This window comes from Lagenorhynchus albirostris, chromosome 5 (genome assembly GCF_949774975.1).
Source record: "Lagenorhynchus albirostris chromosome 5, mLagAlb1.1, whole genome shotgun sequence".
In the NCBI taxonomy this organism is placed as follows: Eukaryota; Metazoa; Chordata; class Mammalia; order Artiodactyla; family Delphinidae; genus Lagenorhynchus; species Lagenorhynchus albirostris.
In genome coordinates, this window is record NC_083099.1 from 64,364,737 (window position 1) to 64,391,644 (window position 26,908).

General features: G+C 38.8%; 1 protein-coding gene across 8 annotated transcripts; it reads right to left on the reverse strand.

Annotated features, from left to right (window-relative positions):
• Positions 1 to 2,088: 2,088 nt before the first annotated feature.
• Positions 2,089 to 25,975, reverse strand: TRA2B (transformer 2 beta homolog). 8 transcript variants are annotated; one of them, XR_009540710.1, is made up of 10 exons: positions 25,788 to 25,975; positions 14,303 to 14,436; positions 13,103 to 13,265; positions 11,317 to 11,505; positions 8,570 to 8,685; positions 8,142 to 8,225; positions 6,916 to 6,975; positions 6,296 to 6,343; positions 6,134 to 6,204; positions 2,089 to 2,673 (listed from the first exon to the last, which is right to left on the reverse strand). XR_009540710.1 is itself a non-coding variant. In XM_060150233.1 (9 exons), the coding sequence occupies exons 1-9, from the start codon at positions 25,821 to 25,823 to the stop codon at positions 2,651 to 2,653; spliced, it is 876 nt and encodes a 291-aa protein (XP_060006216.1). In that variant the 5' UTR covers positions 25,824 to 25,975; the 3' UTR covers positions 2,089 to 2,650. The 8 variants fall into 8 exon arrangements, 5 of the variants coding, with proteins under 5 accessions (XP_060006216.1, XP_060006215.1, XP_060006219.1 ...); XR_009540709.1 differs by lacking the exon at positions 2,089 to 2,673 and adding an exon at positions 3,769 to 5,675; XR_009540708.1 differs by lacking the exon at positions 2,089 to 2,673 and adding an exon at positions 3,769 to 5,675 and having other exon boundaries at positions 6,134 to 6,207.
• Positions 25,976 to 26,908: the final 933 nt, after the last annotated feature.

Sequence of the window (26,908 nt, forward strand, 5' to 3'; positions counted from 1 at the left end):
TGTAATCAAACACAGTTAACATTTTGTTCAAAATAATTGTTAGGTCAATTAAGAATAAAAAAGTTTACCTTCACTAATCCTTCTTTGATGCTCTTCCTTTATGTAGGTATGTTTATAATCTGTATTATTTTCCTTTTCTCTCAAGAGCTTATCTTGCAGGACAGGTGTACTAGCAATGAATTCCTTCAATTCTGATTCTGAGTCTTCACTGTGTTTTTTTTTTTTTTTTTTTTTGCTGTACCCGGGCCTCTCACTGTTGTGGCCTCTCCCATTGCAGAGCACAGGCTCCGGACGCACAGCCTCAGCGGCCATGGCTCACGGGCCTAGCTGCTTTGCGGCCTGTGGGATCTTCCCGGACCGGGGCACAAACCTGCTTCCCCTGCATCAGCAGGCAGACTCTCAACCACTGCGCCACCAAGGAAGCCCCACTGTTCACTTTTGAAGGATAATTTCGCAAGGCACAGAAATTCTAAGTTGGTGGGTTTTTTCTCTCAACATTGTTCACACACCACTCTTCCTTCATGGTTTCTGAGAAGTCAAATATAATTCTTATCTTTGCTCCTCTATAGGTAAAATGCGTTTTTCCTCTGGCTTCTTCCAGGATTTTTCATCTTCAATTATTTGTAGTTTGAAAATGACATGCCTTGTTGTGGTTTTGGGGCATTTACCCTGTTTGGTGTTCTGAGTTTTTTGGATCTGTGCTTTGGCATCCAGTCTGTTCAGGCTGCTCTAACATAGTATCATAAACTGGATTGGCTTATAAAGAGAAATTTCTTATAGTTCTGGAGGCTGAAAAATCCAAGATCAAGACACTGGCAGATTCAGCATCTGGTGAAGATCCACCTCCTGATTCACTGTTGTGCTTGCATGGTGGAAGGAGCAAGGGAGCTCTCTGGTGTCTAATCCCATTTATGAGGGCCCCATCATCATGATCTAATTACCTCCCAAAGGCCAAAGCTCCAAATAACATGACATTAGAGATGAAGTTTCAACATATTATTCTGAGGGCAACACAGTCTACAATAGACATTAACTTGGGTAAATTCTCAATCATTATTGTTTAAAATATTTCTTCTGTTCGTCTTAGTATTACCATTATATGAGCTATACCTTTTGCAGTTGTCTTAGTTCTTGGGTTTTTGGTGTTTTTCTTTCAGTTTTGGCAGTTTCTATTGAGAATTCCTTAAGCTCAGCAATTCCTTTCTTAGCTATGTCCTGTTTTGTTATCTGGTAAAGGCATTTTATTTCTGCAGTGTTTTTGATGTCTAGCATTTCTTTTTGATTTCTTCTTAGTTTGCATCTCTTTGCTTGCACTGCCCATCTGTTCCTGCATGCTATTTTATCCATTACAGCCCTTTGCATATTAAACAGTGGTTTTAATTAAGTTCCCAGTCTGTTAATTCCAACATCCCTGCCATATCTAAGTCTGGTTCTAATGCCTACTGTCTCTTCAAACTGTGGCTTTTGCCTTTTAATATGCCTTGTATTATTTTCCCCCCGTTAGCTGGACATAATGTACTGGCTATAAGGAATTGCCGTAAGCCTTTAGAAATGTGGTGGTAAGGTATGGGTAGAGGGGAAACCATCTATACTCCTGTGATTAGTGTCAGTCTTCTAGTGTGTCTGTGCCTCTGCCCTGTAAACTTCACAAGTGCTTCTGAGCCCCCTGCCCCGACACACCACCACCATTCCTGGCCTCTTATGTGGGACAAGATAGCTAGAGCAAGCTGGAGTTGGGTATTTCCCTTTTCCACGTCAGCTAGGCTCTGATAAAATCCCAGCATATTGGGCTCTGGTTAAATAGTTTCTCCTGGGGCCAGATCTTTAAGAGGTACAGAATGCTCTGGTGAATGGTTTTTGCAGAGATTTCTGCTTGTGGGTTTCAACTCCACTAAGCTGAGATTCCAATGTATTTGCCCATCTCTCCAATTTGGGGGGCAGCAGTTTGCCCTATGACCTTACCTCTCTTACAGATGGAAAAAGAGCTGTTGACTTTTTGTTGTTGTTCAGCTTTTACTTGTTAGGATGGAGTGGTGACTTCCAGTTTCCTTACATGCAGAACTAGAAATCAGAAGTAATTTGACAACCTTTAAATTCAAATAGCACCTTTAGACTGGAGAGAATTATCACGATATACAATTATCAGATAATTTGCTTTATATTGCCTAATGGGACAATCTTTTTGCCTGGGGAAAGAAGAGAGATACAGTATGTGTCTTATCAATCAGATAATTTTTAGCTTTAAATAAACTATATAGCCATTACACTGAAAAAATAAAATCAATTTAACCTTAAGGAGACTCAGCTTTTAATAGCTTCAGGAAATTCATTTAAAAATATTTTAAAGGTCAAAAATTTTTAAGCTGCTTACATTTTAAACTATGTTTTGAAAAAACTGTAATTATAAAAGTCAAGCAGGCAATAAGCAAGAATCAGCATTAAGGAATTGGTCCCAAGCCTAAAAAGTACCATAATAGATACTCAGTTCCAAGTCTTATCTCCATCTTGCCTCCTCCTTGCTCCTCTCCTCTTCACAAGTGGCTTATTGTTGGAATTTCTACTCGTTTACTAAAGCTGAGGAAGCTCCTGCTTCTAGTATCCAAAAGGAAAGTTGCAAGATGAGGTTGGAGAGACCTGGTGGGTTGAGGGGTTAGTGAAGGTCCTTGCAGGTCACTAAAAAAGAAAATTTGGATTTATATCTAAATGCAAGAGGAAACCATTGAAGGATTTTAAAACAAAGGGATGATGTGATCTGATATACCTCTTAAGACACTGACCGCTCAATGAAGAATGGATTAGAGGGAATACAAATTGAGACTAGAGATGGCTACCAATTAAGCATCACAAAATGACAAGGAGTTACTTATCAGTCAAGATTCTTGATTATAAATAAAAAATGCCAGCTGACTTAAGCAGATACAGGAAATTTTTGGTGTCTTTTTAAGTTTGCAGACTGCAAGAGGAAAGGAGAGTCAGGCTTGGAAGGAAGTTTTAGCCACACCATGAAGTCAGTCCAGTGAGGTCATCACCACTGCCAAACTGTGGACACCAGCCTGTCCCACTGCTGCCACTGACACCAGATAAGGAATCTGCTGGCTAGAGATATAACCACCTCCCTATCCCCTAGTTCCACTCCCTCTCACATATTGCTGACATCTTTAAGGCACTTACTATCCACTCTACTCACTATCCCTACTTCTTGGGTTTAAGGTTTAAAGTTTGCATACACCTGACTGACCATGCCTAGTTCACAGGCATATGCTATAGATGCAAAGAATGGGTAAACAAGCATCGGGGATTTGGGGCATCTATGGTGTTAGGTGGGCTCTGCCTCTCAGCAGGACTCAGCTTGGGGAATATCCCAATGGCAGGTCTGCATGCTGGGAAGCTGAGAAAATGACACCTATCTAATACCAGCTTGGAAAACTTGCTTTTGCCTATGAGAAAAGATGTAATGTTATTACAAGCAGAGGCTTGAAAATGTACTTGGATGATTGAACGTCATGATCTTGTGTTTCCACATCACAGTGAGAAATGTGCTGGTTTGCTCACTCTTCCAAGGAGGCTGAGCCATGTGGAACAAATGCACACACCTGCAGTCTATCAGTCAACCCCAGCTGTCCTACAGATGAGAGCCTGGATGAGATCAGCACTGGAAGTACCTGTTGTGTGCCTGAGTTTTAATGACTGATTATGCAGCAACAGTTGATCAGATACACTCGGAAAGTATTCTGAGATCCCCCCAAAAGTGACAAAAAAGGTTGGCAATTAAATGTAAGAAAGCTTTAATTATGGGAACAAAATGTTCCATAGTGTGAACAGTAAGTCTTAAAGGGACCTGTTTGTACCAAATTCTACTGTGAGGAAGTGACCATTTACACCTTCCATACGCATGGTCTTCAATTCTTATGCTTATACACTGTTTTATGGCTTACAAAAACCCTTTTTGTAAACCAGGTAACTACCATCATAGCACACTAACAGATTACTACTTGCTTTCTTATCTCAGAACAGGAAAGGAGTCTCACCACTCTTCAGCCTATCTCTACCTGTCCAGTAAGTTTGGCAAATTTAGGCCTACAAATAATGCCTACACTCCATTACCAGTATTTTTAATCATCTGGTTACCCAGGTTAGAGGCAGAATGAAATCATGATTAAGAGTACAGAGTATGGATTGAGACTGGTCAAGTTCAGATCCCAGCATTGCTGTTTTAACAGCTGTTTGACCTAAGGTAAATTACTACACCATTTTGATTGACGTAGACTGAACATATTAATATATGGGAAGTGCTTTACAAAGTACCTGGGACACACTATACTGTATTTAAGTAATAATACAAAGGTCAGCAGGCTAACAAACTTTAATTACCTGCCTATAGCAATTTCGCTAGAAATGACCATGAAAAATAAACTAAGAAGAATGTGCATTTCAGGTACCTTCAGGGCAAGTGTGGAGACTAGAGTTATTTTAATATAACACCATCTGCAAGTGGAGATGATCACTCCAATACCTAGTTACTCACTTTGATTTATCTGCCAGGAATACACAATTTATCTATTTAGAACACCAATAACAACAAAAAGAATACAACTGAGTCCAAAAGAACTCTTAATTATATATGTAGCAAGGTTAAAACAAAATCTTTATAAACTGAGTTGTACCAGCCTTTTACTCTTTTCATTTGCGTTTATTTAAACACAGTTCTCAAAACATTTGAGTGAAATTGGGCCTCCTTTGGTAAGCAAAGGACCTGAAAATAATATTTAAAAAATGAACAGGCAAAGTCTTCAGTTCATCCACAACAGGTGTAGTGTTCCCTTCTCTCTTTCTCAAACCCTAAAGCACCCAGTTTTTCCATATAATCTAAAAGCTAGAAGAACAAGAGTACATTTGTGGTGGAATGTATTGTCACTTGCTGATAACTAGTTGAAATACCATTATCCCCTTGTAACAGCTTTAAGAAACAGCCTTTTAAAGGCGTTCATTGTGTAACTCTTATCTTATTCCCTGCTATATATATAACACAGATTATATAAACGCCGACAAATTCACATTTATATTAAGCATTAGCTGTATTGAAAGATCTTTAGGCCTAATACTAGCAGTATAGAGTTACAGAGCATAATTTTTATCACTTAATTGCAGGTATATTAAGTATGGTTATGTTTTATGGACTGGAGGAAAACGGGCATTTTTGTCTTGAATTTACTACTGACAGTCTATTCTGAACAGTTCTGCTAACCATTGATATGTTAGAAAGAAAAGTAAAAACCAAACTTTATTGTTGCTTTTTGCCATTTGGTAGCTCATTTTACACACAGGCTTCGATCTTCAGAATACCCTGGATTCAGTAGAAAAACCATTTTAAATGAAGTTTTGTACAATAGAAACTTCTCAGCAGTCAAAATTCAGACTGTAAAAAAATACATGCAAAACATACTTTTCTGAAAACACTTAACTTTGAACAAAGCACCGAACTACACAAATGCAGAATGAAAACAGCATTTCAACTCCACCAAAAGTAGTCATCATAAAAGGTGTAAAAGTCACCTAACTTCACTAGGCACTGTTCACTTTTTAAACAGGAGACAATAAAAAATATTGTCCACAAACAATATCCCAACTCTAGGGTAGGTTTCAGAAAGTCTTCAACTTCATGCTTTAATAGCGACCTAGGAAGAAAAGAAATAAATATTCTTCAATACTCAAGTGTGTACTTTTAATGTTGAGCATTTTAAACTACTCTGCCATCAGGAAATTCCTATGTACCAGATTCTCTCCTGTGAAAATAGAGGAAAACCTTCACATAAAGATTTCACTAAGACGACCAATGTTAAACAGAAATAGCTGGGAGTATATAGCTGAAAGCTAAGGTTTTAAGTCACTCAAATGTTTCCAAGCTGTACAAACATTAACAAGGACTCCTAAAAAGAAAAGCTACAAATGATGACAGAACATAAGCAACAAGAGTAAGATCCAAGGGTTGTTTTCCTATACTTCCTTAAACCAAAAGTTGGAGAGAAATACAGATAAAACTAATTGAATTAACCCATTATCTGCTGTTTGGTAAGTCACAGCAAGCCATGCTATTACAACATATAAACAATCATGTAAGTCAATAAAAACTTACGAGGTGAGTATGATCGAGATCTGGAACGTGATCTGTATCCTCCACGACTATAGTAGGGAGAAGGTGACCGTCTTCTGTAAACAAATGTCAACACCATCTAAGACTACCGAGATTATATATGATCCCTTTGTCGCTTTCCAAAACTAAAAGACCCTCACTGACCTTGAAAAATATTGCATTAGTCACAGGATTTCAAGGTCTGTTTTAGTCCTGAGAATGAAGCACACTATCAGGCCCAGTACCAAATAACCCCTCAAACTATCAGAGGTTGAATACTCCTTGCTATATTTGATCCACTGATCATCTGCTAATTAACATTATACTTAACAGAATTTAAAATGGCTTAGAGAAGGAGAAAAAAAAACTTTACCACTAATTATACCCTATGAGCACCCAAAACAAAATTTCATTCATAGTGCTTCAAAGTGATTTAGTTCTGTGTAAGAAAGATCAACTTGAATACTCACTTACTATTCTGAAATACTTATAAAAAGCTAATAAAACTATCAGGAATAATACTTAGTTTCTGCCATATCTCATGTTAAGGTACAAAATGGTACCACTGAGTAAATGACCTAGTGTAAGCGCAATTAATTTCTATGAACACACAAATTAAGCCATGTACACATTGTCATTTGGCTTCAGTTACAGTATATTCATAAACTTCATGCAATCCAATTCTGTGTAATGCCAACTATAATTTACCAAAATACTAATAACGAAGATGTCTTTATGTGAGCCATTCTACTCTTGTACAGATTTTAAATCTTCTCCTGGCATACCTGTATATCTGATCCCTGTCTTGAGCAGCTCTCCATCCTCCTCCTCCTCCACCTCCTCCTCTGTGAAGGCAGAAAAGCAACATATATTCATTTAAAAATTTTTTGAAAGTACACACAATTCATGCAATAAAATTAAAACTCGCAGAAGTGAAAGCTAGCTGCTTTTGCCACCTCTTTACAAACTGGCATAGAGCTCTCCCTGGTGGTTAAAATGAATATCATTCAAAGTAAATGCTCATGAATTAAAATATTAAGACCCTAATCTTTGCAGCTTCCACAAATCAATCCCTTAAGTGTCACTCAGTACAGAAATGCCACTTTTAAGAAAGTTTCTTTTTGTCAGTATTAAATGTCAGGACTGTCAACTTCTTAAAACATTACTGAATAGTGTGCAAAAGACGACATCCACACCTCAACACCACACTAAAATAAGGTGTCAAGGATTAACTGTTGTGGTCAATACTTTACACAATTTACATTTTGACAAGCAAGGAAGGGTCTGAATTACCTGCTGTTGCTAATAAAATAGAGAACTTTACTTCATTTTTGCCTTTAAAAGTATTCCCAGTGTCATGAACATTTCCCTGCCAAACCCCAAAATATATATCAATATTTTTGGTAATAAACGTCTTACCATTGTTACACTAATTATTGTCCTTAAATAATTACTTCTTTGATTCTTCCAAGAATCAATTTCCCCTGCCCTTCAGTGCACGATTCCTTAGATACGAAAAATTGCTTTATAAAGCAATGACATTCAAAACACAGCTTATGAAACTCACTTTAAAAACAAAAAAGGGGGAAAAACTGAAGTATGGTCTATAATTGTTTTCACTGTCATGTTCTGAAACCAAGGATTTCAGTTGTTTTACAACTTGGTGTTTAAAAAATATACATACAAAGATAAATTTAAAAGACACATAATCATAAAATCTAGTTTAGGGGCTTCCCTGGCAGTCGGTGGTTAAGACTCCGTGCTGCCAATGCAAGGGACTCGGGTTCGATCCCTGGTGAGGGAACTAAGATGCCGCATGGTGTGGCCAAAACAAACAACTAGTGTAAACTCTGGGCCTGGATCTTGGTATTAAAGGTAATGACTTGTATCAAAGACTAAAACTCAGGTATGTATAGTGCTGCCTTAAATTATGTTGCAACTGATTCAGGAGAAGACCTGGCGTGACCTTCAACTTTTTGGCAACTTAAACTTAGTATTATGCTTAACTTACCTGTATGACCTGCTGTAATAGTCCCGATCATCATAGCCTCGATCATATCCCCTGTCGTAGTAATCTCGACGGCGTGAGCTGCCACTATGAACAACAGTAAGTAAGATTTGTACGAACTTAAAAAATCTTACCTATAGTAACGGTTAAGTTTCCAGCGTGGGAAAAATGGTCTGGTGAAAATCAATTACCCAGCAAAGCCAAATCTATGGCATTTATTTATGATAAAAGTGGGATGTGATCTATTAAATGATACCAATCAAAGTGTGTGGTACCGACAGAATGTTTCCACTGAATATACTGTATTGACTTTGAGTTTTAGCCAGTTTGAAATGCCAGATCCCCCCCCCACCCCTAACTACGTGTAGTTCTTGGAGGAACTGAACAAACTGAACTGTCAGTATTTTTAACCACCTTGAAAATAAACTTACTAGGTAGGTCTCCCCATGTAAATTCCTGGTGTTGGGGTATGTGGTCTCTTTGTTATAGAGAAATCAACTCTGATCCTACGTCCATCAAGCTCCATTCCATTGGCACGCTCTTTCGCCTTCAAAAGATATGTAAGTTGTTATATACACCCTGGACAAAGCCCCAAATTATCCAACAGCTATAAACAGGGTCCAACTGGATGTTTCAGCTAGGCCAGAACATTATGCCTGACAGCTTATTAATAGGCTTTTCCGCCTATTAAATCTTTATTTATAAAAGCTAGCCCAGAAAAGCTTACCCAAAAAACCACAAAAGCCAATTTAACCCATGAAATATTTTATCTAACACAGTGCTTGTAGCTCTAAAGCAGTACATAGCTGTCAACCTATGACCCATGAGCTAAGAATTTAAATGGGTGAGGGGAAAGAAAATCAATAGTATTTCATCATAAATGGAATTCAAAATCAGTGACCATAAATGTTTTACCGAAAGATAGCTCCACTCATTAATTTGCATATTATATGGCTACTTTTACATTACTTTGACAGGGTTGAAAAGGTGTCATTAAGATCTTATGGTGGGCTTCCCTGGTGGCGCAGTGGTTGAGAGTCTGCCTGCCGATGCAGGGCACACGGGTTCGTGTCCCGGTCTGGGAAGATCCCACATGCCGCAGAGCGGCTGGACCCGTGAGCCACGGCCGCTGAGCCTGCGTGTCCGGAGCCTGTGCTCCGCAATGGGAGAGGCCACGACAGTGAGAGGCCCGCGTACCATCTTATGGTGCACAAAGCCCAAAATATTTACTGTCTAATCCCTTACAGAAGTTTATGGCTCCCTGCTATGGAAGCAAAAGGTTGGGATGAAGAAAGCTTGAATTACATATAGTTCTTTTATCTAGAACACAGACTAAATAAAACAGTATGTACTTAAGGAAAAAATATCCCAAAGACATAGCAGTTTGTTCACAATTTAAAGAAACACCCCTCCACCTAAATAGAATTTAAACGTCTAATTCCAAGTATGCTATTTTCTAGTTTGATCGTTTCTGCCTCAAGACAGTTTCTGGCACTACTGATTCAGATACAAAATATGCTATCTTTCAGAAAGTGAACTCTGGTCCTGTAGCAAAAAAAGAAAGAAAAAAAAAATTTAGGGAAACCAGGAAGCCTATACGGTTCAATTATTACCAAAATGAAGTGAATGAGATCTTAAAGAATCTATTAAATCTCTTAAATTATAATTACTTGCATTCAGCTTTCAATTCTTCCTTTAGTAGATCAGCTTTATTTTAAAATCTATGGTTTTTAAAAATTAGTATAATCTTGACAAAGTTATATATACATATAAAAGAAAATGTATAACCATATAATCTCATTTAGAACTCAGTTACTCATCTCAACATTGACCTCAGATGGCTTGTCATTTAAGTTTCTCAACTTTTCCTTATACTGTATGTATCTAAAGTCCAGATTTCTTAAATGTGGCCTAGATTCTCACGCTGAATTTTTACTTTAGTCTACATAATAAAAAAAATTTAATTTGGCAGTCCAGTGGTTAGGACTCAGTGCTTTCACTGCCATGGCCTGGGTTCAATCCCTGGTCGGGGAACTAAGATCCCGTAAGCCATGCAGCACAGCCCCCCCCCAAAATTACTTCCTATGTTTTGCCTCAAGTCAACTTAACTCTAAATATAATCACTTGCTAGTATACATTCAAAACCAGTTCCTTTCTCCTGAGTCAGAGTCATAGTTTTATCACTTTTTAATGTTCTTCTCCATTTTAGAAAGTAATTTGGGGGGGACTTTGCTGGTGGCGCAGTGGTTTAGAATCCCCCTGCCAATGCAGGGGACACGGGTTTGATCCCTGGTCCAGGAAGATCTCACATGCCACAGAGCAACTAGCCCATGCGCCACAACTACTGAAGCCCGTGCACCCAGAGCCCGTGCTCTGCCAACAAGAGAAGCCACTGCGATGAGAAGCCTGTACACCACAACAAAGAGTAGCCCCTGCTCGACGCAACTAGAGAAAGCCTGTGCCTAGCAACAAAGACCCAATGCAGCCAAAAATTTTTTTAAAAAAAGGAATTTGGGGGCTTCCCTTGGTGGTGCAGTGGTTAATAATCTGCCTGCCTATACAGGGGACACGGGTTTAAGCCCTGGTCCACGAAGATCCCACATGCTGCACAGTAACTAAGCCTGTGCGCCACAACTACTGAAGTCCACGTGCCTAGAGCCCATGTTCTGCAACAAGAGAAGCCACCGGGATGAGAAGCCTGCACACCACAACGAAGAGTAGCCCCCGCATGCCACAACTAGAGAAAGCCCGCACACAGCAACGAAGACCCAACGCAGCCAAAAATAAATAAAATTTAAAAAGTAATTTGATATAAACAGTGATTAAATATTCCAAATGAGTATTAATATTCTTATACTTTAGAAATATCTGTATTCTAGACACATACCACACCTGGAAACAGTTGATTATGTTGGGATTTACTTCAAATGTGGTGGAGAGAACTGAGTTGGAATATAGAACCAAACTGTCATACTTTTCTGTTACTGTACAAATATTTGAAAATGTCCACATTAGGTTTTTTAAAAAATTCAATATTGATCAGTGTATGTTCCCAGATGAATGCATTTCCTTTAGCTCAAGCTATATATAGTTACTAAAGCAAAAACTGTCCTTATCCCAGTAAAAATAGTTAAAAATAGGACTGGTATTTTTACAAAGATACAAGACTTTTACTTACTTCCTTGGCATCATCTACATTTTCAAAATATACAAAGGCAAATCCTCTTGAACGTCTAGACTGCTGGTCATATACAATAGACACATCAGCAATTGGGCCATATTTAGAGAACACTTCTCTTAGATCTCTTTCTGTAGTGTATAAGCTCAATCCAAATACTCCAAGACAACAGTTGGGATCAGGATTTGCCTAGAAATAGAAAAATGGATTTTCAACTTTAAAACGTGTCATAAATCAAAGTTAAAAAAAAAAGAAACTGTGCGTAAATTAGCCAAAAATGTCACACTAACCCTAAAAGATAATAAACAACGAAATAAAATGCTATTCTAAAATTAATATTACAGCAACACGATAAGCATGTTTAAGAACATGTAGAAAAGACCGCAAAAGGGGTAAGTTCAACTTAGTAAGTGGATGGGAAACAGCAGCTCATACTAGTGAAACGCACATGACATTTTTTTGGGGGGGAGATTGGAGGGCAATTTGCCCAAGGGATTCACCTTCTAGGGCTTTATTCTAAGAAATGGCCACATACTCAACAATATGCACACATATTGATAATCAGAATAGCACTGTCTCTATAAGCCAGAGGGGGGAAAAACAACATACTGTTAAAATGTTATGATATACCACTCACGCAATAGGAGGCTCTAAATTGCCAGAAAGATATAGAAGAGCATGTTCAGCCCGATTTTCTATAGAAACATTGTATACATTAAGTTTATATATATACACACATATACACACACACATAAATGTAACCAAAGATGAGTACCAAACTGTATTTAACAGTTATTAATAAGTAGCTTGCAATTATTACCGTAAGGAAAATAACCAAATGTCGCTGACACTCCAGTAGCCGTAATGAATTTGCCTAAAGGTTTCATTTACGTCATACATACATTTACTGCAGTCAAATTCCATCGCACTTTCAAAAACAAACACTCCCTTTACATCTACTTGCATTATATTATACAATGAAACCACAATATGAACACACTAAATGCCATCTCATTTGGAACTTCTTGTGGAAGATAAAAAAGCCTTAATATCTGAAAGAAACTTGCTTAAAAGTAAATGGGAGGGCTTCTCTGGTGGCGCAGTAGTTAAGAAGCCACCTGCCAATGCAGGGGACACGGGTTCGAGCCCTGGTCTGGGAAGATCCCACATGCCGCGGAGCAACTAGGCCCCTGAGCCACAACTACTGAGCCTGCGTGTCTGGAGCCTGTGCCCCGTAACGAGAGGCTGCAACAGTGAAAGGCCCGCGCACCGCCATGAAGAGTGGCCCCCACTTACCGCAACTAGAGAAAGCCCTCGCACAGAAACAAAGACCCAACACAGCCAAGAATTTAAAAAAAAAAAAAAAAAAGTAAATGAGAAAATCAGGACAGCATTCTGTAAACTGTATTAAAACAAACCCAGAAAACGTAAATTAACATTAGTATGAAACATACAGACCTATGATCTAGTGTACTAATAGTAATAATAATGTATAATGGAGATTTTTTTAATCTGATGTGCTGTTAATATGACAATACCTTGTTAATGTGACAATATCTTAAATGTGATCAATAGCACAAATATAGACAATTACATGCGTGGTATCTTTTAAAAAGAGACAATCTCAAAACACTAAAAAGGCACTACAGGTAACTCATGCTAAAGCTCCACTGTCAAATAATATCAGTTCTAACATCAAACAAAAGAAAAAAAGGGAACATATTATGTATTATTATAAAGCGGCTTTAAACAGTCCACTGCTTTAAAAACATTTTTTTCATCTTACCCGATTCCCAACATGACGCCTCCGAGTAGACATGGGAGAATGACTGTGGCTATGCCGTCTTCGATAATCTCTACTGTAAGATCTGCTACGGGATCTTCTATGGGAGCGGGACCGAGATCGTGACCTTGTATAATGCCTTCGAGAACTTCTTCTGGATCTAGACCTGAAAGACAAAGGCTTCAAGGTTATGACTAAATAGCTAACAGTAAGATATGGCTTTCAATACTCTATTCTAGAGTTAAACTACAAAAGTTGGAACACACAATTCAGGCATATAGCAGGATCGATACTTTTCTTCTGTATATAGTCACTTCTACTCTGCTAGGAAGAGTTCCAAAAAACCACTACCAGCTAAAGTTCCCTTCCATCATATCTTAAAATAATTTAGAGATTAAACTTAACACAATTATCTTTCGAAAACCATAAAACATGCATTTCATACTAGCTTGATTTGCACCCACCTTTACCCCTCAGAATACCACCCTCTTTTTCTGCTTCTTGCATTATGCCCACTATTCACTTAAGATAAAATCACCATCAGTTTTCTCCAGCAGTGTTTTAAAACCAGTTGCTCTTAACTACAGTGATTATATGAACTGTCATTTAAACCAAGGAGGATACATTGTAAGAGAGAAAGGGGGCGCTGTTAATTATGCCTGACAATCGGCATAAACTGGGGCTGACCTGGGCAAACCAAGATGTATAGCTTACTCTTGACGAACATTTAAAAAAAAAAAATAGCGCTGCATTAAGGTGTTTTTGTTTTATACGTACATTTGTCATACTAGACTATACCTATTTATCAAGAATTGCAGTTACTGAAAGCCAATGTTCTGCAGTCTATTTGCCATACTAATAAGCAGTTCACTTAAAACTCATAGTGAATCCTCACAATTCTGAAGAACTGGTACTATTACTAATTCGCCTTTTATAGATAAGGAAGCTAAGACTGAAAAAGGTTAAGTAATCTGCCCAAGCCAGAAAAAAATAGAGGTAAGATTTGAACCCTAACGCCAAAAACCCAGGCTCTTAACCACTTAGTCTTCTATCTCCCAGATCTTAACGACTAAGTTCATTTCTAGTACCAATATTAAATAAGCCAACAAATGAACTGACCCTCTCTATCTTCCTAGTTTACAAAAGCACACACCAATTTGAAAGCTAAGAGTAACAAGAAAATCCCAAGACAGTCTTTCTTACCTAGATTCAGATCTGGACCTGGACTTTGATCTGGAACGCCTGGAATCTTCCTTGGAGCGAGACCTTGCAGGGGTATGCCTTGCAGATTTCCCAGATCCATGAGCACTTCCACTTCTGGAAGCAGAACGGGATTCCTACACGTAGATGTCAAAAGTTTAATTTGTATACTTTCTGGGCAACTTTAAAAACAAATAAGCTGTGGTGAGATAAATGGTGAGGGAAAGCAATCCCCTTCCAAGATAAGAAAACATAGGTAAGGGCAGGAACTGAATATACCTGGTATAATAGTTACGTTGCTCCAATTGACATAAGCCAATTAACTTGAACTTCCACCTTTTTTTAGGGAGCAGGGGTAAGAGTTAACTGACCCCACTCTTCAGAAATGGGTGCCAAAGCCAAGCAGTTAAGGGAACTGCCCAAGGATTGTTTTGGGAATGTTACTCCATAAAGACTAGGGTGAGAAAGAACCTTATTAACTATGACACCTATACCTCACACCTATTTCAACCAAGTTGCCATCAACAAAAAAAAACCCTATGAAATTAATTAAAACTTACTGTATATTCAAGTTTTATTTACTGCTGAGTGGGAAAAAAGACAAGGACGGTAACTGTTTCAAGTTCCAGAGAAAGGTAGAAACCTAGTGGAAAGCAAGGACCAGCTTGAAGGACACTAGATCTGTAGAGCCTGTCCACCTAACCATGGTAGGAAGCCCTTAAAAAGCTCAAAGCAACCAGATGGAGCTATAGCAGAGAGGCAGTGAATTAACTGCAGAGGTAAGAATTAAGAGGGTACCAGAGATCTTACTCAGCTAAGTGTAGATGAGCCAGTGCCAACTGATGGGGAACTGAGAACAAGCAATTAGAAAAGTTACATAAAGGACATATTAAAACCAAAACAGTTTAGATCATGGGTTCCTTATCTAGGTTTAGGAAGGGAAGTTCAGGAAATCTAGGTATATACTGTATACCCAAGCTTTCCCCTATCATAACTGGAACTAGCTGGTAGGTAGGTAATACAAAAAAGATTTCTAAAAGAAACTAGCAAAGAAATGGGTAAACAGGATAACTAGTTCATCAGTGAACCAAAGGCATATAATTAGTGGAAAAAGCAAACATGTATAGAAAGAACTGGACCTAGGGAAAGGTTCTGCCAAGACACCAAAACAGAAATAGTGGAATGGACAAGAGAATCCACTCAGTCTGATAGCTAACCAAGGTATCATCAAACCAAGACAATCTTTATTCCAGGTTATCCACCTTCAGCAAATTAAAAGGCATTAGTCTAATGAACTTCCTGCCCAACACAGGATAAACAGCCAGACTCAAGAGGAATCAACATTACAGGTAAGTCACTGTAGGGGTAAGAATCAATGTTGAAGCTGCATAGAAGTTATCACAAGAGACCTCCCTGTGTGGTAGACCCTCAGAATAAATACACTGGCCATTCTTCAAAGGACAGAAGATACGAAATTCTTTTAAATCACAGCTCAAAACATTTTAGAATGTTCTGTGACTTAAGAACATAATGGAGAAAATCTGGAAGATCCTTCCTATGATGCAACACAGAAGAGACAAATTAAAGCTTAAAGTTTAGAACAGGGAACATAAGAGTTAACTCAGTGGGCAAAAGGAGTTCTGGTCTCTACACCCAAAACAACTCTAGAAACTTTACAGTAAGATTTCAGTCATTATGAAACATGGTGTAAAGTGACATGAAACATGACAGCCCCCTCTCCTTCCTGCCACGAGTTAGTAAAGAGATTCAAAGATGGTCCCTAATTATTAGTGAAAACAGCTGCTTTTACCATCAAGGAGTGGTTAGAAGTGGTTTGGGGACCCCAACCAACAATCCCTTGGCTTTCTCTGGCAAATATTCTGAAGAGACATTTTAAAGCACAATCCACATCCTCCTCCTCGAACAAAGTTGTTCTCAAATTGGGGATGCACTTTCTGCCATCATTTCAACAGGCAAAAGCTAATCTAGAAGAGAAGGAAGAAACAGGGACCTTTAAAAGCTATTTACTAAATACCTTTGTTTACTCCAATGCTAGAAAGATTACTTCATGGAATGATTATGACTTTTAATGGAAACCAACGAAAACAATTTGCTCTGGCAGGAAGAGAATATGGGTGCCTCACAATAAGAGTTAAAAGATTACCAATAAAGTAACTAGTTAACAGAAATCAGTTTACGGATCTGAAAAAGGAAGGAAGAGTAGAAAAAGTCAAGATCCTCTTTTAAGCCTCTCGCTTCAGTAAACAGAAAAGCCTTATTCCAACCTGAGATGCTTTACCAGTCTGTCCACCAAGAGGGAAAAGAAAGTACTTCTAGCCTCAGAATAAACCTTAATGAGGTTTTCCCATGAAATTCTAGCAGATCAAGGGTCAAAGATACAGTATTTGTGAAATTATCATAAGACTTTTCACTCAACCTCTACAACTAATTGGCTACATGCAGATGCATTTTGTGAGTAATCACTTCTCAGACCAGGAATAGGAGAAACCACCAGAATGCTAAGATTTTTTCCATTCTGTACTGACACTTGTTAGGCTAACACAGAAAACAATGCCTCTAATCTCCTACCTTTCTTGTCAGGGGTAGTCTTAAAATTAAACCTTTTTGCAGTTACATTGGCCATTAGCTGGTTTGTAACTATGTGCAAGGATATTTAGCCTGTCTAGAAGAAATGACACCTAAATTAGTCAAATCTAAAAGCATAAAGTTAGCTTTAAACCTTGGTCCATGGTCAAATCTGTAAAACCAGCTGGAAAAGCCCCTACACGCAAGGAAAATTCTAAGTCCACTTTCAGGGCTGTCAGAACAATAAATGTCAACACATTAAAATCCTACCAAAAGAAGCACTACTCTGAATATCAATATCTCAAGGAAAAGGGTCATATACTTAAAAGTTAGCATGAATAACAAAGCCAAAATTCCCTGAAAACTGCTCAGGGAATCAAGTTCTTATAGACTGGATCTTAATCATATACTAATATACAATCTATACGGAACACATCAGAGAAAAACAAACTCAGCCTTCCAACAAAATACCAACCAGTGTCTACCTATTCTGAGAATGGCAGTATCTTAGAAAAACTTTCTGAAAGAAATGAAAGAAGTGGGAAAAACCATCCAATCACTAGGTTTCTCATACATTTTAAAAACTAGATGCACTAAATTACATTTTGAACAGTGGCTCTTAGAGGTATGCAGTAAACGTACCTAGCACTTAAAAACACACCCCTAACTAGCGCTTATTTTAGTAGGTCTGGAGTTGGGCGTCTGTATTTCTTAAAAACACCATAGGTGTTTATGATGCGTAGTTAAGCCTCACTAATTTAATCAATTTCAAGCTTTATACTTCTTACCTATCTGATTTTTTTCCCCCAACAAAGTCGTTTTCCTGAAACCTTGTTTTTTGTCACCTTCTCTGCCCCCACCTGCCCCCTGGCATTAATCAGCCCTCCTGAGGACATGTACCTTACACCTACACCTGCCCCAGGATAAGAGGCCTGTCTCCCCTATAGTCTCCAGACAAGGGGTAGAGGGATGCACTCTTATACTCAAAGATGCTTTGGCCAGGGCAGGAGAGGAACCTGAATGGATGAGATGCTCCACTAGCATCAATATTTATTTTTGCTTTACATCTTTCCAGCTTGTGCCATATAATCGAATTCCAAACTGCTTCTTCCCCTTAGATGACTAACAGGTCTTTTCTCTTTTGGACCCCAAGGACCTTTCAGATCTCCTGATAAAAGAATCCATGAGCTTAAATAGAAAAACATCCATTCACATCACTTGCCTCAGCTCTCTGCCTAAACTGTAATTCAGAATGCAAAATCAACATTACCAATTTAATGTTATTAGTTTACATGTGCCAAGTTTTACAAAGCAATAATCGGGACAAATACTGGAAACTTGCCTATAAATGGAAGTTAAGTTTCTTCTGCTTGCAAGATACAGAAATATTACAAAAACCACAAATCTGACACTAACAGGCCCTAAAATCTCAGAAAATGGATTCCTCTAGAATGTCATTTAGACCACTTTTTCCAAAAGCCGTAAAGTCTGACAACTCTCAAAGTTTTTTAGACTATCTTCATTTCGGGGACAAGTGATAGCCTTGGCTTTCCCAATAGGGTAGAAGCCATCTGTTGGTTGGCTACTACTGGGCATTATTTTGACACATGCATTTGTCCCATCCAACTGAAAGTAACAAGACTGCACCATTTTTTTCTATTCAGCTAAAACACAACACACAGAAGGGAAAATGACAGAACTTTGGCGTCTATTTTCCCAGTAAGTGGAGGGAGTAGGGAACCAGAATAAAGCTACTTTATGATCTATATCTCTCACATTTTAACGGTTAAGTGTTAATAACAGAAAATGAGAAAAGGGAAAAAAGCATCTACTACTATTTTTGCCACTTTTCAGTTAGATATCCTGTTCACTTATGTGACCCACCTCATTCTAAGGGAAGTCCCCTATAACTTTTTAGCAGTAACCCTAGCAGTAACCCCAGTCATTGAGCTGGAATAAGAATTAAACAGAAAGAATTAAGAATCATCTTGTGAATTTAGCACACATGCATCTTAAAGTTAGGGCCTAAATGGTCATAGCTTTCCACTACTGCCATCTAGAAAGAAATTAATGTTTTCATAAACGCCAAAAGGAATTATCCTGTCCAATTCTTTGCTTGGATTTTCGGGGTTTGGTTCTATAACCAATCTGGTGACATTCTTTAGGAAAACTTTGACAAACTTAAGAAAACATTCTACTATATATTGCTCTGTACTGAATAGGGGTCTGTGCATTAAGAGTCCAGGGGGGTGGCAAAGACAGACCACCAACTCCAACTCTGGAGGTACTCACTCATGCCCCAGGACCAGCAAAGTCAGAGATGAAAAATCCAGGAGACAACATGAAGCTGGCTGTTACCCAAACTGAAGAGCTCATTCCTGCCTCCTATTTGACTACAAAAGGTTATTATTATTTTCTAAAGTTGCATTTCAATCATTTGACTAAGAAGTTAAAATTAGAATTACCTAATTTAAACGTTTCCCCTGGAAGGCACTTCTTTTCCCTGTATATATTTCTTCTATTAAACAAATAATGCATGCATGTTTAGCAAAATATACAGGGACACATAAACAGACTAGTAATTACTTAGCGTAGTGCTTTCTGATTCCAGATTACTTCTTATCTTAACTTCATTTTTATTTCTTTTCTTCATTCTTCCGTTTCAAATTCTGACTTCTTTCATCTTCCCCACTTCACACAAATTGCTCAATATTCTACAAGTGGGACTTCTGGTCTGATAATTAGCATGCATTCTTTCTTTTATTTTTTCAAATTTCAGCTTCACTTATTCCTGAGCTTCAAATACTCATTTATAAAACTTGTCAAATGACGACTTCCGCATTTTCCTTCTTCAACATTAACCTTAATAGAAAAAGAACAGGATGAAGAATATTTTAAAACTCCAGGATAAAATCCAGTGCCAAAACTGAAACTAGAAAAAAAAAATCCCTCTTGTTTTGGATTTTTAGAAAAGCTAGAATACGCAGCTCAAAAAACTGAAACTAGTTTCCTGCTGGCTCTAAAATATATAATCAATCTCTTTTGTCTACTCCAAGTAGATTTATCATGCTTAAGCTGAATGTGAAGTGCACGACTGAACATTTACTGTTCAACTGACATTTTAAGAACTGTAATTACATTTCACACTTCTTATCGTATTCATCAATAGAAAGTATGTTCAGTGTCAAAAGCACATCTCTAGTCAAAAAGTGACACGTAAATACAAAGTGCAAGAAAGGAAAGCACGGACAATTCATTTGCACAATGATGACAAGGCTGAGGGTTGAAGAGGTTTACAAATTGTGACTAAGGGCAAGATATGTATTTAACGTCACACATTTTTTTAACTGCAAAAGTAGCTCTGTAAAAAAACAATTAGGGAATTTGAAAATTTGGACTATAGTGTTCAACCCACCGCTAGAAAGCTGCTCTAGTGAGATTTTATAATATGAATGGCCCAACTTACTAAATTTAGAACTAAAATCATTAAAAAGATCAAGTCAACCAACTACTACATGCGAGTAGCTATGAAGAAAGCAGAACAAACTTGAATCCAACAGTGGTGTTTTCAAAGAATTTTTGGTGAAATCTCCCCCCTCAATGAACAAAGTATTAAAATCTTCTGCAGTCCAAAGGAGCAATTCTACTTTGAAAGGTAGCAATATTGGGAGAAAATTACAGCTCACCTCCTGAAATTATTAAAAAGACTCGATATCACCTAACAGATCAATAAAGTATAATAGTGTCTACTGAACACCTTAATCAAAATAACTGCCCTCATAAAACATCCTAGTTTCCCTGAACTTCACCTTATGATCTTTCACTGTTAACAATTTCCTCTCCTAGTTTTTCTGAAAATAAAACTTTCTGGGGGGGGGGAACCAGAGAGAGAGAGAGATGAGTCTTTATACCTATCTGATCAAAAAGACAACCATAACCTTCAGTCTAGTTTTTCAATGTTAATTATTGCTTATTTAATCCAGGAAAAAATTTAAATAACTTTTTATTTAAGGGAGTCACAGTAATTCGTTTTAATATCCATCACTAAAATGTAATGGGAAATGTTTACTGCCAGCACAAATGTAATCGTGGAATCAGAATGCCCAAGCAGGTTTCCTCTTAAGGCCTCCTAAAGTTTAAATACAGGGCTTAGGTGCAGAAGATGCTGGAAGAGGCCAAAGCTCTAGATACCACAAGTTTTCAATATGGACACCTTCCTGCTATTTCATTACTCCTTCCCAACATTCTCCCTTCTTTCATATTTGAAGAACAAAGCACACTGCTAGATAATACAAATACTAGGTTCATTCAAACCTCAGCTAAGTTCAAGTGGCCACTTCATAAAACCAGAAGAACTACTGGGCTAATGTTATATACATATGGTTAAGAGATCCTACTTACAAATAAGCAGAAATTTGTCCCATAACCAACACAATTTTTGTTAAAATAATTCTAGGGACTACAGCTGGAATTTATGTAACATTAAAAACGTGCAAACTCATTAGGTTGATCGACAAGGTAGTATTTTAAAAACTAGGAGGAGATAAAGAAAAACTCATCGAATCTGCTATAAAGATCAATGCTCATATCAACGTACGGACTATACTATTTCTTTCTGCAGCTAAACTCTACCGGAAGGTTGGTTGGATAGAAAAATCCTCAAAGACTGAAAATTTCTGAAAAAACTGTCATCTGACATGCCTAAATGAGCTCTAAGCCCAAGCTTTTAAAAGGATCTCTTGCAAATACATACAGACTCTGAATTTACATTCATAAAACATTCAAGCGCAAGTATGTTTTACTGTTTCAGAAGACTACTTTTTAATCTAATATCTAAGCAAAAAAAACAAACAAAAAACAACCCCAAAAGGGTCCTCATCCATGCTGTCATATTCAGCAATCTTGTTGATAAAAATCAGAATGTAACCTCCAAAACCCAATTCAAAGCAAAGATTTTGGGGGAATTTGAAGACTAATTTGCTATAATGAAGAACTCCCCAACCCCAGCTTAAAAACAAGCCTGACCCCCTCCCCCCAAAAAACTAAATTGGGTGAACACTTAAAATTCCCAATCACATCACTGTAGGTCATAGGAAAATAATACAATTATGAGTAAAACACTGATCAACATAACACGCAATGCTAAGGCTCAAAAGATATACACACTGTAGCATTGTCCTCTTGGGCAAAATGTCAACAACTATGCAAGTATTAATATTTACCAGGCTTTGGATTTTACTGGAGATAAGGAATGGGAAAAAGCTGTACAAGGCAAATTCCATTTAACACACCTCTGATCTTCTGAATTCCTGTTCAATCTTTTCACAAAACCAGTAGTACTTACCTTATAAATACTTGTAATTTCAGTATGAACATGCCACCTTCTAGTTCCAGGCCATATCCGTAACATTAAATCATTCTTAGTTAAGACCAAGAAAAATATTCTTCAACCTGGTTTCAAGAGACTTGTGCCTAACCAGACTCACACTGAAACAAAACTATTTCCTCCCACCAACATTAATTTAATCCTCTAGGAAGAAAGAGATTGATATTTTAGTTTTGAAAATTTGGATTTAGAGTTAGAAGCTAAAAACAATTCAAAAAGACAACCCAAGATTAAGCAGAAGAGGAAATAAACTGCAGAATCTGAAAGGCAGTTTGATGGGATAGTACCCAGATGCTATTCATCTCTACAAAGAATAAGACTAAAGATAATATACCTATATTGTATACACATTACTTCTACAAAAATAGGCAACACTATCAAGAGTAGTTATTGCAATCTTGATAGCAGACAAATTAAAATGATTTGGTCCATACAAATAGCGTTTCCTTAGTTTCTGGTTTCTCTAGTTAAAGACCCATTTGTACAAGCTAAAGAAACTAGTTAGGAGGGTTGAACATTAAACCAGTGCCAAGAACAAACAAACGTCACCACACCCTAAAGAGTGTGACCATAATTGGGCCTTACAAGATTTATTTACCACCCCCCTCTCACCATTACCATGCACCTCTAAACTTGGCTACATGACTCTATCATGTTCTTATTCTCCCAAATTGTGACATGACATATCTGCTAAAAGCACCTCTTTTTTCCAAAGGTGCTTTGCAAAAAACGTGACCAATTTTGGGAAATGACTGGAAGAAACTAGAACTTTGAAATGAATATCTTACTTTAACATGGATTTGGCCAGATCAGGGAAGTCAGCTCTAATTAGAAACAGGTTTCAATTTAAATCTATCAACTCTGACATGAAAAATCCCAGATACAGGTAAAAGGTAGATTCTGCCATAACTGAGTGTGAAACGAACCACAAAAATTCAGGAACGCACCCTAGCTGCACATTTAAAACAAGACAAAGGAACATAAGGAACCACAACTCTGTCAATATTCATGCAATAAAGTAAACACTATCAACAAGCAAGTCGAGGATAATTTATTGCTCGCACCCCACCCCAGTCTGTATAGGAATCGAACTTATAATAGTCTAGAGCGGCGGGGCCGGTGGCTATGGTGGGGCAGGAGGTGGTTCCAGCTGATAAGATTTTAGTGATTACATTAACATTAGCTGATTAGACTAGTATTAGTGATTTACATAAACAATTTGTAATGTCTGAAAACTCAGAGTGGAATGAAAGTTAATTTTTCAGGCTCCAGATAAGCTATTCATAGCAGGCCATGTCCAAGATGGAATGCAACGGTTTTCCCACTGTTTTCAGGCACTTCCAAAAGAAAGTTTCTAGCCAATCAGACCTGAGTGCTCTACCTCGTGTTTTTAATGGCATTATATTTAAATCATCCCACTGAGCTTTATGGTTTTGCCACGCATTCTTTGGGAGTCCCAAACGTATTTGTGTTAGGTATAGTCTAACCACTTCAGGTTCCAATAAACCGACTGGAAAGCAATCTACATACAAAACAAACGCCAAAGAAAACAATGTGTAAGTACTCCACAACGTCAGAGTTCAGAAAAACTCTTCCAAGAAGTCAAGACTCTATGTAAGACAAAATATCAATTTTTAACATGTACCTTTAAATTTTTTTATTACTTTGTCTCCTTCCATTAAGAATTTATTGAATCACCATTCTATGTAACGGGATTGTGATATACTAGGATGTATATTCTACTAACAGAAAGTACCAATTCAAAAACTTGATTAATGGGATGACAATGTCTCTTGAGATGTCTCAAACCAGGACCTAATTCTTGAAATTGTTTCCTCCCTTACGTAAAAAAATACCCTAACTTTCCTTTGGGGAATTTTTCATCTTCTCAAGCACACCATCACAAGTAACTTACTCAGGTTTATTCAACTGAGAGCTCTAGTCAGAGACCAGTCATTTTGTAGTCTCAAAACAATGCAAAAGTATCCTATAATTGTTTTGTTTAATAGCTTAAGACTAAAATTATCATTTGCTTTCCAGTCCGAACACTGACGCCTAGTTTCGACAGTATATTCAACCGGCAGAAACCATAACCCACAGCTTTAACAACTTGTGAACTTGATCCAAGCTTTCTCACCCTAAGAGCGAGCTTAAAAAATAATCACACACACACTGGTGACAGTGGCAATCAATCGTCTTACGGAAAAACATATAAAGCCAATACTCATCTGCACAGGTAAAGGCGGGGCCTGATTAGTTCAAGCCAAATTAATCAGACTTGGCTCCAAAGTTACACAGTAAATTCACTAAGACTCCAAGAGCTAAGGAGTTTCTCTATAAAAACGCCCTTCTAATGAACCAACTAAAATTTGTTTCATGAGTTTGAGAAGATATTTAAGTAGATTTACCTGACAATTACAGATAAACTGTAAAAACACCCAACTTAATCCCATCAAGTAAAAAAAAAAAAGGCAAGTTCCATGGTGCTTTTTATTACCCTTCTAACAAACCTCCAAATATGCAAGATTCTAGCAAGACTGACATTTCTGCATCTTAGTACTCACGAACCCGCAACCAAGCTTTACATCATGCTTTCTTAGCCCGGGAACTTCCTTATTTCTGCAGTTTATCCAACCCTCACCAAACTCCACATTTTGGAGTGGAAACTTTAAAAAGTGCACCAACACAACTTGTGCTTCACAGAGTAGGAATGCCTCAAAACAAAGAAAACGGCGCCGTAAATTGCTGCCCGCCAATTTCTCCTCCACCATCTCGCAGAAAAAAATCTACTCCCTCAAACAAGAAAATCTCAGCGACCCCGTGGTCTACTCTGGATACCGAAAACGATTTTGGGTTTGAAAGCCCTTTCGGTATCAAAGAAAAGCACTCCATTTAGGCCGAACACAAAGCTGGCGCGCAACCCCCTCAAACTAACGGGTCCAGAACTTAAGTCTACCTCAGACTAGTTTCCCCATTTTAAAAGAGGCCCCAAGAACACCCTAGATTCCCATTCTTTCGGGGCCCAGAATACGATCCTGTCTTAACCTAAATTCTGAGGAAAAAAATCCCAAAGAACGCTGCCTTTCTGCCCGCCCCGTCCCCCGCGGCCTGGAGGTTGTCGCGCGGCTCCTCCGCCATTTTGTGCCTCTGGCAGCGCGCCCAGTCCGCCAGCCCAAGATGGCTGCGGCGAGGCTTCACAGGAGAGCAACGGCGAAACGAGATACCGCTCCCCTCCCCCACCACGGAGGGGACGCAGCGGCCATTTTTAATTCCCCCCCACCCCCATAACCGAAAAAACCGCCGTTTCGAGTAAAGAGCCACCTAAACCCGCCGGCGGCCTGCTTCACGGATAAAGACACTATCCACTAGGGCTTTTAAACCTCTGACTCCCATCCCTCCCGGTCTCAGACTTCGGAGTCGAAATCGCCCCAGTCTCCCGGTCCGAGGCCGACGGGCCTGGAAAGAGATGCAAGAAGCTGGGACCACACAGCCGCCCCCTGCACCACCGCTACGTACCCGCTCGCCGTAGTTCTGCTCGCCGCTGTCGCTCATGACTTCTAGCTGCTCTCGCCGCCCGACGTGCTTCAATCGAAGCTGCCAACCTCTTGCGCCTTCTACCTAGAGGCTCAGCCGCAGCTCCGCAGCACGCACTGGTTCCCGAGCCGCTGAGACGAGAAACGCTCCGCACCGCCTCCGCTCGGGCTCTAAGTCTCCCGGATGTGACGCGGCGCTCTTTAACCAGGCCCCACCCCCTCCCAGAAGGCGCGCTTTCTTGGCTCCGCCCCTCCGCGCTCGGCTTTCCCTTTACAGCAGTGGCGCGTCCCTAGCTGTACGTGACGTAAACCCCGCCCCTCGCGCCGCGCTAACCCCGTCTCCGGGTCTTTTTGAGGCGGGAAAGAAAGCGCGCCAGTGGCCTCAGTGGTGGTCGCCATGGGGCGTCGTGATGTCACCGGCCACGCCTGACTCTCTTCTGGAACTTTCTGGGAAGCTGTCGCGGAGCGTGGGGGAAGGGAGGGAGGAGAGGCCCGCCGTTTCTCCCATCCTTCTCTCCGTTCTTCCGCTTTATTCGTTTCTCTTTTTGTGTGTCTTGATTTGGTTGGAGAGGGAGGATGTCCGTATATTGGGTTCCGTGCTTTCCTTTGGTTTTCTGTAGTTTCAGTTGTGGATCTTTCCAACCTGAAAACCCTTCATTGGAGCATCTGTTAAATACCAAAGCACTTTACCAGATCTTGATGTACTGAAATCAGCCACAATCTCTCATCTGAAGTTAGTGGTCTAATAAGGGAGAACTGTTAAACATACACTTGCAAACTAAGATTTTGCGTTAGAGAGATGTACAGCTATAGCCGTGTCACAAGGAGTGAAGATTAATTATGCCATCACTCAACAACATGACATAATGGAAAGAGTCCAAACTTGGAAGTTCAGACATCCCTCTGGGCCTGTTGTTTCCCTTTAGAGAAAACAAAGTATGGTACCCAGCTGATGAGGTACTTTGATACCTGTAAAGGGCCATTTGATTTTTTAAAACAGCTTTCTTGAGATATAATTCACATACCACGCAATACTCCTGTTTATAGTGTACAATTCAAGTGGTTTTTGTATTTACGGAGTTGTGCAACCATCACAATTTCAGA